Source organism: Anarhichas minor, unplaced genomic scaffold (assembly GCF_050575085.1).
Source record: "Anarhichas minor isolate MPS153535 unplaced genomic scaffold, ASM5057508v1 ptg000010l, whole genome shotgun sequence".
NCBI lineage: Eukaryota > Metazoa > Chordata > Actinopteri > Perciformes > Anarhichadidae > Anarhichas > Anarhichas minor.
The window spans coordinates 13,445,001-13,461,821 of record NW_027466456.1 but is presented as its reverse complement, the minus strand read 5'-3'; the positions used below and the strand labels follow the sequence as shown (position 1 = coordinate 13,461,821).

General features: G+C 43.0%; 1 protein-coding gene across 1 annotated transcript in view; it reads right to left on the bottom strand.

Moving 5' to 3' along the window:
• The window catches only part of adamts10 (ADAM metallopeptidase with thrombospondin type 1 motif, 10), a 33,968-nt gene that overhangs the window by 12,690 nt on the left and 4,457 nt on the right, over positions 1 to 16,821 (bottom strand). The window contains exons 2-15 of the mRNA XM_076088659.1: positions 15,815 to 15,954; positions 15,444 to 15,653; positions 13,438 to 13,606; positions 12,774 to 12,976; positions 11,509 to 11,592; positions 9,209 to 9,354; positions 7,989 to 8,032; positions 7,465 to 7,570; positions 5,831 to 5,977; positions 5,441 to 5,582; positions 4,155 to 4,262; positions 3,872 to 4,017; positions 2,587 to 2,650; positions 2,347 to 2,449 (exon numbers count right to left, since the gene is read on the bottom strand). Of these exons, the coding sequence (XP_075944774.1) occupies positions 2,347 to 2,449; positions 2,587 to 2,650; positions 3,872 to 4,017; positions 4,155 to 4,262; positions 5,441 to 5,582; positions 5,831 to 5,977; positions 7,465 to 7,570; positions 7,989 to 8,032; positions 9,209 to 9,354; positions 11,509 to 11,592; positions 12,774 to 12,976; positions 13,438 to 13,606; positions 15,444 to 15,653; positions 15,815 to 15,954 (1,812 nt within the window). The remainder of the gene's footprint in view (positions 1 to 2,346; positions 2,450 to 2,586; positions 2,651 to 3,871; positions 4,018 to 4,154; positions 4,263 to 5,440; positions 5,583 to 5,830; positions 5,978 to 7,464; positions 7,571 to 7,988; positions 8,033 to 9,208; positions 9,355 to 11,508; positions 11,593 to 12,773; positions 12,977 to 13,437; positions 13,607 to 15,443; positions 15,654 to 15,814; positions 15,955 to 16,821) is intronic.

Sequence of the window (16,821 nt, the reverse complement as noted above, 5' to 3'; positions counted from 1 at the left end):
CCAAAACATATACTTTTTGTTATCTCGTGAATAATTTTGCAACACTCCAAAACAATATTTTGAGATGACAAACTCAAGGATGAAATCGACATGCAGTTTGAGCTATAGCTGAATTACTTCTTTTCTTTGTCACAAGTGCATATGCTTTCAGTATTTAGTGGCTCCACTGGTGTTATGTAAGTAGGGATGTAAGATATCTGTAAATGCACTGTGTCTCAGTGAATTCATAAATATACACACACACACCTGTGAAGAGACCTGTGATGTGCAAATGACTCTCCATTTTCACACACACACACAGCTCTCCATCTTCTGACTCTGACTGTTTGCCTCCTGTCTTTAGTCTGAAACGTGTCCCTGAAGGTAGCCTAAGTCAGGAGGAAACACACACGCTAGAGGTGTTCTCCAGCCAAGTGGTATACAGTATATCCTTAATTCATCTGTGTTGCTCGCCAACAGCTCCACTATTTGAGTGGCTGTTGACATCAGTCTGGGCTGTGTTTGTTTGTGCTGGCAGCGCTATAGCAGGTACAGTGTGTACTGGGAAGGAGAGAAAGGGAGAGAGTATGTACTGGCACAGCCTGCAGACTATAAAGTGGTCAGACCACGGAAAACTACAATTCCCATGGTGCATAGCTTTGGCAGGCCAACCATAGCTTGCAGCAGGGTGTGGGTGTCTCATAGGTTGCAGGGTGTGTTGTATGGAGTGTGAGGGTTGAATGTGAAGGCTGTTGAGACTGAGAAAAGCAATGTGGAGCAGCTTGTTTGTCAAAGAAAAGCTGACGACAGACCTTATTAATGAACTGTCCTCGGGTGCCTGAGCTGAGAGAGAGAGGCTGCCTCTGTTCTCAGCGACAGGAGATAGAGGGAGAGAGAGAGAGGGAGAGAAAGAAAGAGAGAGAGAGAGAGACAGAGGAAGAGAGAGAGAGATTGCATAATGGTCAACTAGGTAAAGTGAGAGACGGAGAGACAACAGCAGTGATGACAAAGAAAAACAGCAGGAAGAAGATAAAAAAAGAAACTGAGTTATGACGGTAAAAGTGAAAGGAAGAAAGCTGAAAGAATTTGAGAAGAGTGAGAGGGCTGCAGAGGACATAGAAGGGGCTGGCTGGTGTGATCTGGCCTTAACGCAGGGCAGAGTCTCTGGCACCGTTCCTATTTTAACAGCTGCAAGGGATTTCCATTGTAAAATCAGCTGACTTGATGAAAGGAGCACTTGTTGCCTGAAGTTGGAATTGGCTGACTGGCCATCTCTGTAAGCCATTATGTTATTGGAGGGCTAGATTAAAGGCAGTTATGTCGTTGAAACTATTTATCTTTCACGTCCAGCGTAGTGCTCATCAGGAGTGAGGAATTCTCGCAAGGCATTGTGGGAATGCATGGCTCTCTGCACCCAGCATCTGCAGGCCAGACAGGACGGAGTCTGCAGCTTCGATTCACCCCCTCCTCTCTCTCTCTCTCTCTCTCTCTCCACACACACACACACACACACACACACAAGCACACAAACACTACTCTTCCTCTCCTGACTTCTGTTTGTCTCCGGTCATCAACTCTTGGCTCAAATCTTTCTGTTCATCTTCATCTGTTCACCTTTAATACTCTCAACTTTACTTCGAAATGAACTTTCAGCTCTGTCTTTTCCTTCAAGAAAATTCTGGCCAACAAGTGAAACAGCAGTGATATGTTAAATGATCAGTGTCACAGAAGACTTACATTTCACATTTCTTTAACTTGCTGTGTGCTTTATCTGTTTGTGAACTTGCTGGTGTACTGATGAAATTATCTTTTACTTAGTAATTTGAGGTCGTAGCAGGTGTCCTGGCGGCCTGCTGACTATTTAATAGCAGTGGTGCAGGTTTGAGTGTGACTGGGGACTTATGTTTCATGTCATCCCTCCTCTCTCTCCCATCATTACTGTCACCACTTGATGTAGTATTGCTATCACAAAGAGGCAGAAAAAAAGTAGTTTTTGCAACGATGTCAAAATATTCCATTAAGTGAATGTCCTGCATTTGACTTAAGGTTTATTACTGTGTAAGGAGTAATAGTAATGTGTACATGATTACCAAAAGTGAAACACAACATGCAAAATATCCCTTTTGATAGTGCATTATCATCATGACTGGGTTATTATTAGTTATGCATTTAAATGTACGTCTGAGGGACAAATCTACTATGTAGCATTGGGTTTAGCTTTTTGCTGAAAACATCTGTCTGCTGCTAGAAAAGATGTTCAACTGAAACTGTAATGTTGCTGGATGTGAAACGAAAACAATGAGCTGAAAGACGCTCAAACAAACACACACACACACACACGCACACACGCACACGTTACTCACTCACCCCCTCTGTATGGCTTCCAGGTGTAAAACTTTCCCCGGAAAGGAACGCTGTCGAAATCAGAGCATTGAATCACCCGGAAATCCCTCGAGCCTGCAGGGCACTCCTGCAACACACACAGTTATCCACATGTGAAAATATAAAAACATGCAAGCAGAGTCCCACGCAATGACCAAACACAAAACAAATGAAATCAAATAATATCAATGGTTTTACTGCATGTTGACGAACAGCAATACTCACATCAATATTGCAGGACCTGAAGCGCTTTCTCTCCCCCAGACAATACTTTCCACCAATAGTTGGCCTAGAACCAAACACAAGGATTTAGGCCAGTCAGTCACATCTGACAACAATTTTAAATATCTAACCTCCATCATATCGCCACACTACACTGGCTCCTGATCTCTGCTTTGTCTGCCTTCATGTGTGTTTCCAATGGCGCTGTCTCTTTTATCGTTCTATCAGAGACCATAACAAGAGCACCTCTCCATAAAAAAATAAAAATAAAAAACTGAGAAGAAGCCAGAGTCAGCCACCGTCAAATGGCTGCCTCTGCTAAACTTTTGCTCAACAGATTGGAGCCAAACGAAATGTGCAAACAATGCTCAAGAGAAGATACAAAAGAACACCGTTGGCCTCAGATTTGGGTCAAATCATTCTCAGTTTAATCAACTCAAGATGAGGGATCTGGTGACTGTGATTCAAAAGGGAGTCTGCTAGTTGTTTGGTGATGATTCAGACAGAATTATTTCATACACAATAGAAACAGTGGCACTGCTGCCTGGAAATAAATCTCAGCCCTTGTGCTCTCTGAGGTGGCAGGTTCTCACAGTTTCATCAGAAAGGTAAAACTGATTTTCTCAACTGTACCTCATTGTTGGGAACTGCTTGGGATCATTCTTGTTTATGTTACGTAGAACCTATTTCTATTTCTAGATATGTGTATTCTGTGTGTTTTAAAGTGTCTTTCATCCCAGTGGCCTATTGCATCAATACATCAATAATTTATAGTTTGCCAATTGTTTTTCGATATGTTTACATGGCAAAAATAGAAGATCTTGTTCCCATTGTGCAGACATCACTCTTAAGTTCAGCTGACGCTAATATGAGGCTTCAACAACTCCCTCTTTCCCTCCTTGTGGTCCCATAAAGGACGTGTCCTTTCTAAACCGACACTTTGTGTAAGTTGCATGTACAGCTGAACTTTACTATCATTTTTCGGCAGAATGTGCAGAGTGGATATTGTCCCCCCCCCCCCCCCCATCTCTTACAGTTTAGTCGCTTCATGAATGCATCAGCCAGCATGGACAGAAGGAACAATGAGAGCGACCAATAACTCCTTCTATGAACATAAGGGCGTGTGAGTATTGTATGAAGATTGATAAGAAAAAAAATCATTACCTATCCTGTAAAGTATTATATTTGGCACAACGCTACAACTACAATGTATTCTAGGTAGCTAACTAGAATCAAATTAGCTAGCACAAGAGCGATGCCTTTAAGACTGGTCTCAGTTGACCCATACCTGGGGCTGTCACAGTGTCTGATAGACGAGGAGACTCCCCCTCCACAGGTCCTGCTGCACTCCTCCCAGGGTGACCACAGACCCCAGCCCCCGTCCACGCCCTCGGGACGTGTCCCGTACGCCACACACACCCTCTTGTAGCACCACTGCAGCACAAACACACATATATTTTATACACATGTTCAGATAGAACATGTGCAGAACAGTGACTGTATTACTATTTAACTGAGTAAGCTCATTCGGCCATAAATAATGAAAGAAAAAGGTTCATTTTAATATTTACCCCTTTCTCTATGGTGTTGGTCTGACAGATGGTTCCCTCTGCAGCGGGAATGCTGCTGGTGATGCAACGATTGCTCTTGCTCATGCACCAAAGTTCACTGCAGACTTCCTGTGTGTGTGTGTGTGTGTGTGTGTGTGTGTGTGTGTCAGGAGAATAAAAACATAGAAGATAAACAACCTGTCAGAGTGTTGACAAGCTCATTATAAATACACAAGAGCAGACACACTCTTGTTCACCTTCCTTTTTGCTACAGCGATGCCTATAATACACAGGATTATGTTTTATTATGTTCATATGCTCCGACCACATGTAATGAGTCTATAAAGCTGTATGCTGTTCCAGATGTCCATTCGCTCTGAACCTGGCCCAATAAAAGTTGACCACACAATAAAGTGGATGCTATTCAGCCAAGGTATTCAAGATGTCTCACGTCGTCAAGGAGGCCGACCTACAGAAGAGAGCTGGAGGAATAAAATCAGGAGCGAGCCGTGAGGTAAATAACTATAATTGTGTTTGAGTCAGCTAACAGAAAATGATTAAGTCAGCCTGGTTCCATCATGAATAGGAAATTAAAAAGCTGGAGGTCCAAAAGGGAACTGTGTTTATTATTTCTGTGTTCTCTACGACATCAAAGAGGCTTCATCAATTCTGCTTTATGGCACACTTGACAAAGCCTCTTGGACAAGTGATGAAGTTTCTTAAAACCTTTGCTCATATACACTGATCGAGGACTTGAAGATGTTCTATGACCTGGATGGATGAAAATCTCTATTGACAAAAAAACAACAACATTATTTCTATTGTATATGATCCATTTAGAGCTACCTGTGTGATTGTTTAAAATAAAATGCAAAAGTAAGAACTGCGACTGCTGGGGGTTGAGACAGTCTCACGCTTAAAACTGGGGTCAGTCTTCTCCAGAACACAACTTGTTTAAAGGACTTGGGAGAAAGAGAAAACAACCAGACATTTGGGTTAGATGATATAACGCGAGACAATATCATTTTGTCAACCATGAGAGATTTTGCAATGCTTTCTTGGTGTATCTTGGTATCCCCGTGTGTATTAGGTCATTGTGAATCTATGGATGGCAATACCACTCTGTTGTTTGGTTGGTCGGCCACCACTTTGGTCCAGACTGAAATATCTCGATAAACTAATGACATTCTTCTTTGCGAATATATACCTGCTGAACTTCAAAATGTTGTCATTTTGAGCATGTTTGTTTGATGAAGTTAGCATTTAGCTAAAAGTAGGAAGTGGGAAAATATAGACAGAGCACTCACCGCATATTTACATTGTCGAGATCTGACGCCGTACTGGAACCGGCATTGTTCGTCTGCATCGTAGGCCTGACCCGGTGCTGTGGTTGGGTACACAAACTCCTGCTTGGGGGGGACGTTGTTCAGACAGGAGCCCATACCTGAGCTAAAGCACACCAAACAGAAGAGAGGAAGGAGTGAGATGAAAATAACTGGCGATGGTTCATATCTAAACACTGAACAGGCTACAGATAATTAGAAGCGGATTTGCCTACTGTCAAGATCCATCTGTTACTTCATCTGTTTCTCTGACCATCAAAAATGTTACTCTGACATCCAAGTGAATTTTTCTTTCTCAAACCTCTAATTACCAAATGATTTGTGGTGTTGCAGATATCTAATAGGCTGACTCACTCCAGGAAGCTTGTGATGTAATCCCTGCTACACGCGGACCAGATGAATGGGTTTGTCTTCATGGTGATGTGGTCAGCCATCAGCTTGGCGGTCTCCTGGCTGCGGGGCCCGCAGGCGTTCCCCATCCCATCATGGTTCATCCCAAACCTAAAGCCCATGATGATACAGTGACAACACTTTGAGGCCTCGTGGACCGGTAATAGTTTCGGCAGCAGGGACAAGCACAGTGGGAAAAAAGATCACTGCGGATAATTGAGTGGGATCTCAAGAACAGACATGTTGTGGCAGTTTGATTGTGATAAGTCGAGTCCCAGTCAGAGTCCTGACGAAATAAATCAAACTATCATCAAACCACAGGAAGGGTACCTGAATCATATGTATGATTATTAACATTTAAGTGGCAGATTGCCACAATGTGAAAGAGTATAGTCCACAACTGTAACAAATGTTCAACTTCATCTATCAAAAATCTATGATCACGTTTCATAATTATCATCATAGGACAGCGATTATCTCTCGATTAAAGCAACGTAACTTATTCAAAATGCTAATTCCCCACCTATCATGATAGTTTACCCAAGTGTATAAAGTTACAGTGTTAGTGGTTCCATTTGGTGCCTTTTCATTCATGAGAGACAGCGATAACTCACAGTCGCTGTGTTTGAGACTGAAATATAAATGTTCTTAGAGTTTTTCATCCCTCAGCTGAGTCATGATGTCTTGATCAGTCTTGTCTTTTCCTGTGGTTACCCTCTACCACAAAGAGGCCTGCATTTAATCTAATGCTGCACTGTGATGTCAAAACAATTTATCTAACAATTAAAAACAAATGCTAATTGTGTTGAGGCCGAGGAAACAGATTGTATATATTAGCACACTACTGTATGTCCAGTCATGTTGGCTAGTAAGCCTTGTGGTCTGAGTACTCAAAAGCTAACTGTGTTAATCATTAGGCAGGCAGGACCCCGAATGATCCACCATCTGCCTTAATACTTCTCTGGGCTGTGTGCAGACATAATGCAATGGGACACTCAATTAAGGCATACAGGCAGAATAAATGGCAAGTCATCTAGAGGCGACCCAGATATACACAACATCTCCAGGTGCTTCACCAACCACACATGTAACGAATTCCACATATAAATAGTGTGACTCAAAGAAAATATACGGCTACTAATACATTCTCAATGGATCGAAATGACTGATGGTGTTAGAGATTACGTATACTCCCTCTGGAGGTGTAATCTGAGGGGGGAGAAGGATCATCTCAGACCAGAATACAAGAAAAGACACATGAGACACCTCAAGGATTTCTTCAGGGACATTTTGTGTTTCACCATCAGCTTAAAGACAACGACCATATACCTGGTAGGGATTCAGTGTTTTCTCTAGGGGGCTCTGACAGCAGGACACAGGATTAACAACTCCTCCTCAACAGTCTTAGTTGGGTCATTTCTTAATGTGCATGATCTCGTACATGAACATTGTGGAACCATTGTGGAAATGCATTAAATCAAGAGAGGTTACTCATTTTTTTGTCTAACATGTTATCCATTATGTATGCCGTTTAACAGGATTAATACCCCGTTCAGACATCAGACACGTGAATATAAAAGTGAATGTGCTTCACTCACGTGTGTCCTATCTCGTGGGCGATAGTGAAGGCTGTTCCCAGGCCGATGTCCTCATTGATGCTGCAGCTCCTCTCTGGCTCACACATCCCTCCTACAGGGGCCAGACCTGTCTCACACACACACACACACATATATAAGAACATATCTTCTCTAACTGTAAAAGCATCAGTACTATAGGAAATATACAGACCTTCCAATAAGTCATGCTTGATTTGTATCATTATCAGCTGAAGACCTATTTGATTTCAGATCTTGAACCATTTTGGTCGTGGGCTCACTTTAGGCTTAACCTTCACATTTTGAAGGTTCAGACTTGGTTTGAGGGTTACACTAAGAATATATATGGGTTGAGGTTAGGCAAGTAGTCGTGATGGTTATGTTTAGGCTTAGGAGTGAGGCTTTGCTTTATGTCAGCAGTAAGTGCAGTGTATGTAAAGTTCAAACATGTGTGTGTGTGTGTGTGTGTGTGTGTGTGTGTGTGTGTGTGTGTGTGTGTGTGTGTGTGTGTGTGTGTGTGTGTGTACCTAGGGTTTCACAGGGCTTGTTCTTTTGGATGCAGATGTCGTATCTGCAGACGGGAAGGAAAATCAACCAGGCTGTTAAACTAACAATCATATGCTCACACACAAACAGAAGCAGCACCACCAATGGATGTAATTGCAGTTACATATGCAAACTCGTACAAACACGCTTGACATGGACAAGCAGTACATTCACAGATGGTGACAGACACACTCACACAGACGCTGTGGTCAGACAGTGGACAGCAGTGATAGCAGACAGATATAGATTTAAAAGAACAATAGCAGGAAATCATGGACGCTCACTGGGGAGTCATCTGTCTGGACAGTTTCCATCCTCTACTTGATAAATCCTGTCGTAAAAACCCAAGTGTTCTCACAAAGCCACCACCAAAACCACACGACATTCATCTATCTGTACTCTTACGTAAGCATATTTCACATTCTGTTGGGACGAAAAGGAAGGTATTAGTTGCGGCTCTGCCCAGCCCCATCGCACTCAGATGACACTGACCAAACCATGGTTGTGTTGTATGCTGTTGCACATTCCTCAGTCAATAGCATCAGTTTTGTATCTGCTTAATATGCATCTACCACTGTTGTCTCTGTTTTCCACCAGCAGTATCGGTAACAGAGAGCGTAGTTAGAAAAATGACAACAAAATTGAGAGAAAGCAGCGCTTTTAATTTCTACCCTCTTTCTTGTCCTCTCCATTTTCTCTGGGCTGTTTCTGATTCTTCTTCAAAAAAAAAAAAAACATGAATTGTTTCTCACTGCCTCCTCATATCTTTCGTTTTCTTTTTCTCTCCAGATGCTGAGCTGGGCAGAGCTGCCTCAGCTATCGTCACATCAGACCGGACAAGATACAGCCCAACTCTCTCGGACTTGGCTGAATGAAAACCTATGAGGATAGAGGCTGGGAATGTAAGAATTCAGCAAAGAGGAAACACTGTTTAACCCTTTCATGAACAGGGAAACAGACTAAACATATTTATATTTACAAGAAGTTGCAGTAGGAGGGTTAGGGTGCGCATATATATAAACACAGCACAGCTACTTGCCTTGCACCGACACTTTGTGATAAAAACCTTTTTGTTTTGGTCACACAAACGATGTCTTCATTCTAAATTACCTGTATTTATATATGAAGAAAGCTTCAGAACAGAGTTACAGTCTTTATTTCTTCCTCCTGTGAGAAAGGTTTGCCTGTTTGTATTTCTGACCTGGTGATAAGCACAGCAGTGTCATGGTGAGCGATCCCGTTGTCTGGTATGGCGTTACCGTAGCTGCTCCGGTGCTGGATGTTCTTCTGCCACTTACAGAAGCTGTCTAAAGACTTCCCTGCATGGTGGTTGATCTCTAGTGTTGGCTGGAAGTGAGACAAGAGAGGAAATACAGAGTCAAAAGCAAATTAGGAATATTAATGTATTTAAATCTTAAAACACAACAGAAATGGAGGTTACAACTCCAGCAACTTCATATTGTTGTAAACATAATTAATTCAATGATATCAAGTTATTCCAGTGTGAACAAGGGGACATTACAACAATCAACAATTTAGGCCCAACAATGCTATAATGACCTAGCCACAATCTTCCTATATTGTTGCGTTTCCGTCTTACATCTGGGTAAGACACTTAACCGCTAATTGGTCCTGAGGCTGTCCCATCGCGTATGAATGGGTGTGAATGCGAATTAGACTCCTTATATGCAGGTGGCACCCTGCATGGTAGCCTCTGCCATCAGTGTATTAATGTGAGAATGCTGACATGTAGTGTAAAGCGATTAGAGTGGCCAGAAGACGCTATACAAATGTAAGTCTATTCACCATTTAACACTTAATTGAAAATGAGCAAATTCAGAGATACATGATAGAAACTTCATAAGACACTGTATGTCATGCATGGTGAGAAGGCATTTCTAAAATTTGGATTCCAGACTTAAAAAGCTTAAGAAACCTCAGGCAGGATTAGAGTGAAGGCGCTTTCTAGTATTATAAGAGTGCAGAGAGGAGAAGGAGAGGAGGGAGTTCTCTGCTGACCACAGCTGGCGAGAACTCGTAACCCAGGAATGTATGTGGTGACATAACTAGTAATTGTCTCATCCCACAGTCCCTCATTTCTGGGCCCACTGCTGGCCTGATTTTAGTTTCCAGAGGCAGCTTGCCGTTTTCAGACCTGGAAACCAGCAGCAGAAACCGCTCGCCGAGCCTACTCTCGATCCTGTCCCGACCTCAACGTCAATGGTCCATGGAGAATGAAAAACAACAGTAACACTGCCCGCCGCTAATGATCCTAACATTTACTTCTTTACCCTGTCAGACGACGAACACATCCGAGCTGTAAGTCATGGGGCTAATTTTGAGGCAGTATGAATCATAAATGTTCCCTAATAAGACAGCTATGGAGGAAACCCCAAAGCCACACTGTAATACCCCTTTCATTAGTATGATTCATCGGTGAGATCGCTGGAAGCACAAACATTGCGACGGAGCCGGCCGCACCGTCTCACCACATGCTGTTCATGGCGAGCTAATAAGGTCAGTTATTAGGTAGCCAGATGGCCCAGTCATCTCCGGTGCTATGCTGGTAAGGCCGTGCACTTTTTATGAGCTGAACCCCTGTCTTGTGGTCAGGTGTGGGTTCTAATTCTCCACTCTATCTAACCTCCGCTCACTCACTTATAGCATGAGTCTATAGAAATGCCAACGCCTCTGTGAGGCCGCGCACCGCAATGCTTTGAGCGAAATACTAACTTGAGCATGCCAACATGCTTACAATTACTAACATGCAATTAGTTTTGCAGGTATTTAGCCGTAAATCACAGTATTGGACACATTAAGGTTTTGTTGTTCCAATTCATCCTGTGGAGATCATGAATATCCATACCAAGTCAACCTCATGGTGGCGCTAGAGGAATAGTCAGGGAATCATTCAAGTCAACAGGGTTCACAGTCTGGTGACCGGGACTATTCGTACAAACTTCTATGGCAATCCGAGTGACTGACTGATGTTGCAATACCACAGCGTGGCTGGAAAATACTGGCAAAATGACACCAAGACTGAGGAATCTGGTGAATTTGGATCCTGATTTTTGCATCAGCGTCTAAATCTAACTTTAAGTTTTTCTACACCCTGGATGTGCGTCATGGCAATGATCAGAGAGGTCATTGTTCACCAGAGCACGACTGTCACAAAGCTGCTCTGTCGGACAGGTACAAAACCCTCCACATATCCGGACTTTTCCGCCTTTCCTCACTCATCTCCCTCTTCCTCGCTTCCTTGCAGCCCCTTGTCTCTTTCATTACAGCCACAATTTACAAGACCCACTTACACACCCAAGGGTCTACTGGGATGGTGGAGGAAAAGACACTAAAGCCAATCATTTTATACAACAAGGAGCTCATAGATGCTGGTCAGGGAAGATTGTTGTGCAGTCTGGACAGAGAGGTAATGAGGACAAGCATAGAAACTTACAGAGAGGGTTGTACAACTTATTACAACAGTTGAGAAAGTCTATTTACCTGGTCTTCCATGAGCAGGATGAGCCGGGTCACCACAATGTTGACTGCATTCCCCAGGCTAGAATCCTGGAACAGTTTGGCAACCTGACCTCCAGGGAAACAAGAAAAGACCAGTCTTAAAAACAGCTGATACACCAGTTGAGCACATTACACTAAAGCTCATACAACATCAGAAATAAACACCAGAGTGAACCATCATAAATTAAGATGTGTAATGGTCTAGAAAAGTCCCTGCGAATAAAATCTCAGTCTTGAAAATGTACGAAAAACTACCACTACTAAAGAAAAAGGGGCTAATTCAGTGTGCTCTGATTTCCTTTTGCCTTAATGCATTGTCCGTTAATAATGACAACTTTTGGGTCAAGCCTCCAACTGGGACCAGCGGAAACTCTGAATTAATGTGTGTAGTGATGGGTAAGGCTCAATCGCATGAACAACAAAAGTGTGCTAAGAAGCAATCCCTTTCTTGCTCCCCGACCAAGACCGATTTTAAGCCATAGCCAAACCTAACAACTTATCTACGAGACAGATTAGTCTGAGGATCTTAAAAGATCTGTAAAGTAAGTGCACCACAGGTGCCAATGGTTATTAAAGAGCTAAAGCACCAACAGTGCACTAAAGCTGCACTCAGAAACTTGTCTTTACTGGAGTCTGGTGTAATTTGGCACACTTTGCTGCACGCCACTAAAGAGATGCTGCTGGTTTCTGTAACAGTCTGGATGCAACCTGCTCTGTTGCAATAGCAGATAACCAACCCTTCATTAAATACATTCCTAACACATGTGTGTATAGGTTTAAAGTGATGAACTGTGTGTGAAAAGATCCCCAGTGACAAGAAACAGGGCAGATGATGACATACAACCTAAGCCTGTCTGATTCAAACAAGGGGCTTCCGCTGGGAGGAATCCAAAAAGTTCCACACATTTGGTTTTCTTTCTGTCTCTAAGCATTACTCATGCCATTACATAAACCGTAATCTTATTTCTACTTAATTTGGGTTTTTGACTCATAAATGCATAGTTTATTTCTGACCATCCCTTGTTGTTACAGAAGCAGTGAACCTGTTTCTGCAGACGTTTCTAGAAACCAAACCGTGATTGACGGTTGGATTGCTGATGAAAGCTCAGAAAAACTATACAAAAGCATCATTTTGGCATGAAGCTTTTCAGAATTTGTTTCTTTATCCCTCAAGAATAGCTCCAACGACACTGGAAAAGTGTCTTTTTATGACATTGTGCATGTACATCTCTTGTTGTGAAACTTACAATATTCATGACAGCCAGGATGTACTGCTCGATGTCTCTGCGACCGTGGTAACCCACCATCATCTTGTCGGCCACCACCAGCGTCTCCACGTAGCGCTCCCGGCTAACGGAGCGCTTCAGAGGCAGCTGGCCGCGACCAACGTGATGCGGAGGCGTCTTCAGAGTTCTCTGCCACCATGACGCACCTTTCATCGGCTTCTCGTCTGAGGAAGATCAACACAGGCACTGACGTTTGGATGCCGTATAGTAAGAAGAAACCAAAAAAAGCCCAGCAGTCGCAATTATACATTAAAAACTGAATCACTCACTGTGGATTTGGCATAACTGGCCAAGACATTCATTCTATTCTATTCTTTACTTTACCAACCACAATTACGCCTGAATACACTTTCCATGGATGAAGAGCAGAACAACAGCTCATTGTTTCAAAGTTGGATCTTTTTTCCTTTTACTTGTCAAAAGATGGTTTTCCGAACATACTTTTGCTCTTTCAGCAACGCCCTGCAACACAGACTCAGTCACACCCAATCACAACTGGGGGACTTGGACACAACCACAAGCCTCTGCTGCTGGCTGCTATATGCAAATAAACCTGGGGTCGTTTGTTCCTCCAGTCTGGACCAAACGGCTGCTACTAAAAAGACCAGAATATCTCTCCTCTCACCAATGACTCCACAGGATTGGCCCTTGTACTGATGGCGGAGCGATGAACGCTTGTAAACCACATGGGGGCGCCCCTCAGCTCTCTCCCCCCTCTCCGTCCTGGTCTGGTTATCTGGTGAGACAAGGGGTTCAATCAGGTACTCCTCTCCCCCTGCAACAATCACCCCCTGCTGCAGAGAGACAGAAACGTAGAATAGAACAGAATAAAATAGAAGGGAATAGAATGACAGGAATCATTGCCTTTGTAGTACAAATATCACAAACGTCACACTTTGTGGATCTCTACTTTGTTATGTTAATAAATAAGTACACAGCCATTAATACAGATCATCCCAAATGCTCCATCAATGATACCACTAAAATTAATTACTTGTACTACAAGACACTATTTTGTCTGTGTGACAACAATACACTGCAATAACAACAAAACATAATTGAATGTAGAGCCCTGTCAAGTATTACACTATTAGATAAGATTTTTAAAAATGTCATAAAGCAATAATATAATGTTTTTATGAAATTACAAATTTATTATATTTATACAACATTTTCTCTCTTTGATAAAAACATGGACATAAAGGTACAATAATATGCCACATGTCATTATCAGGAAAATACGTCCATCTCAGACTATTCAACAACAGTTCAGCGTCAAAATGACACTCATTATATAATTAGAGATAGTTTTATACTAGAGATACAAGCCTAGCATTATGATCGTATCACTTTGTGTTCAGACTGTCCCACTACGAACACTGTCCCCCTCACAGAGTCCTCTGTTGGACCCATATGAGAGGAGGATCAGGACCCCACAGAACAAAAACACACACTCACACACACACACACACACACACGTGAGAGCATGAAAGGGTGAATGAGAGCGAGAAAAATGAGAGTGAGACAGAGAGCGATACACTAACACTTCCTTTGAATCGGTTCAAATGTGTTGGCCCGGTCAGAGCGAGTGTCTCCCTTCGACTCACTGCGGCGGCTCTCAAAGTGCCTTTAATCTCATAATATAGTTAGTGATGCTCCCTTGGACACACTGCCCGCTCACTGGTGAATGTGCTCATGCTGGTCTGCCCAACAGTAATTACGTGTGCTGCTTATTAACGCTTTGTGAACACATCTAATCCTCAGCTGTGTATACAACTGTTTTTTGTGGAGCCTGCTGTTTGTAGTGAGAGGATACACTGATACACTGTGCTGTGAATGCAGGAACATTATTTCAGCTAACAAAATGATGCATCACAATTAAGTGATCCAGTCCAGTGATTCAGAGGGAGGTGGGGGGGTAACTTTGATCTCTTAGTTTGGGGCATTAACAAGCTGATTACTTCATGAGAGTGGGAAATAAATGAAGAGGAAATGATGCTTTGACCACCTTGGAAAACAGTTAAAATATACAGAAGATTAAAGGTTTTTCCCAAAGCACTTCTTCCCATAACCTGCCTTGTTGACCACAGCTTCAGTTAATAATCTCCTACATTTCGCTGTCTGCCTTTAAAACAGCCCCATGGGAGCATGCCAGAACATGATGCATTGTGGGTTAGAGGTAGAGAGGTTACACTTCAAACAAAGTGCTGAAGATGCTGAACTCTCTAACAGCACCCCTACACCCTTCCCAAGTCGGAATAGGAGAGCTGCTGCAGGTAACTTTCTTAACATAGCGATTAGAAATGTTTGCAAAGGATATTAATCAACATGTCCTCTACACTTGGATTACTATCTGTATGGATACAAATCTAGAAGAAAAAGAAATGAGGCACCTTTTTAGGATGAATCCTTTCAAGGATTAGGTAATTTCCTTTCAGGTCATTTCACTTTCTGAAGGCCACACTGGTTGGTTTGGGCAAAGCATAAAGCTGAGTACTCAACGTTTCTTAAAATGTCATGCTTTGATCCGAATAAAGTATTACTGATCCCTCATTTGCTGAGCTAGTGCTGCTGCTGCTGACCCCACTAAGTGTATTAGATGTGGATTAGACCTGCAGGTTTCGGTCTTACCAGGCCATTACAGTTGCTCAGGGCCACTTTACTGGAGTGCGGCTGGTCTTGGAGGTGTCCTACATAGTGGCAGTGGGGAGAGTAAGGATGACTCCAGGCTAATCGACCTTTCTTCCAGTACTCCACCCTGAACTGTCGCGACAGCAGGCCTCCCTGCAGCGTTAGGTTCAGCAGGAAGTTGTTGCGTGGCGTGGAGAGCTGGTAGAAGAGCTAAGAGATAGAAAAAGAGAGAGAGTTCAGTAAATAAAAGCTCTTGGATCAGAATGTTATGTATATTAAAGGGTATTCTAAAGATGTGCATCAATGTAAGGCAAACAGGGAGTCAAAAGAAGAATAGAAAGTAAAAGGAAAACTATTTCAAAAAGCATTACAGAGTCAGGCACTCTGTCTTCAGTGCTGCGGCTCTTTCTTCTGTGATGTTGCGACGTTTCTGGATCCAGCGTCTCACCATCAGGTCCTACACGTACTGGGATGGCAATCTCATACAGGCCTAGATTGGACAGGAAGGCAGCTGGAGGGAGAGAAATGAAGAAGGCATAAAAACCAAGTCAGAGTTTAACTTATTAAAGCCAAAATTCTGCTTAACCTAATTGATTCCAATTAACAACAGTTGAGGATTTGAAAGTTGGTTATCTAGAAGAACACTATGGGGCTTTTTAACGGAGAGAGTAACCCAGTTGGCAAAGAGAAACGTGCAGACTTTTTGGCCCATTGCTGACGGGGTCCCTCGCCTCCAAGAACCCGCTCCCGCATGAGGCCAAGGGGACGTTGCCATGGCTACCCTGAAACTGTATACTTCCTGTCTGTCCCAGTCTGTGCCGAGGCCTGGTGGAGATTTATTGTCCAAACACACACACGGCTCTAAACAGCCAACGTCAGCTAGCTAACGGGGAAAGGTCACCGGCAAATGAGCCCAGTTTTCATCAAACCTTTGGCCTCAGTCGTTGGAGTCGCAGCCCCTTCCCACACAGAGTAAATACCCAGAGATCAGAGTTCCCTGGTACAGACTTGGAGAGCTCTGTACTGGGAAAAAAAAAAAACTCTTTGTAGGCGGCAAAAAGGTCTGGCTTTAACAAACAGCGAGCACCGTTACAAATGCTGCCTTCACATGGACCTGGTGAGGTTGTACTGTATTTTCAACATGGAACGTTTAGTACAAAACATGCTTTTTTTAGTCATGAGAACAAAAATGGACGGTGGCCTTGTTCCCTTTTCCAAAATGGTAAATGACTCAGCGTTTTTGGCATTTAAAATTTCATGTTGAATTTTCTTCCCTCGGTATGTATGTGCACGGACGAAACACCCTTCACAAGCACAACCTTCCTAAGAGCTCTGAGCTGTTTCCCACAACACATCCATCCTGCTCCTACAAACCACA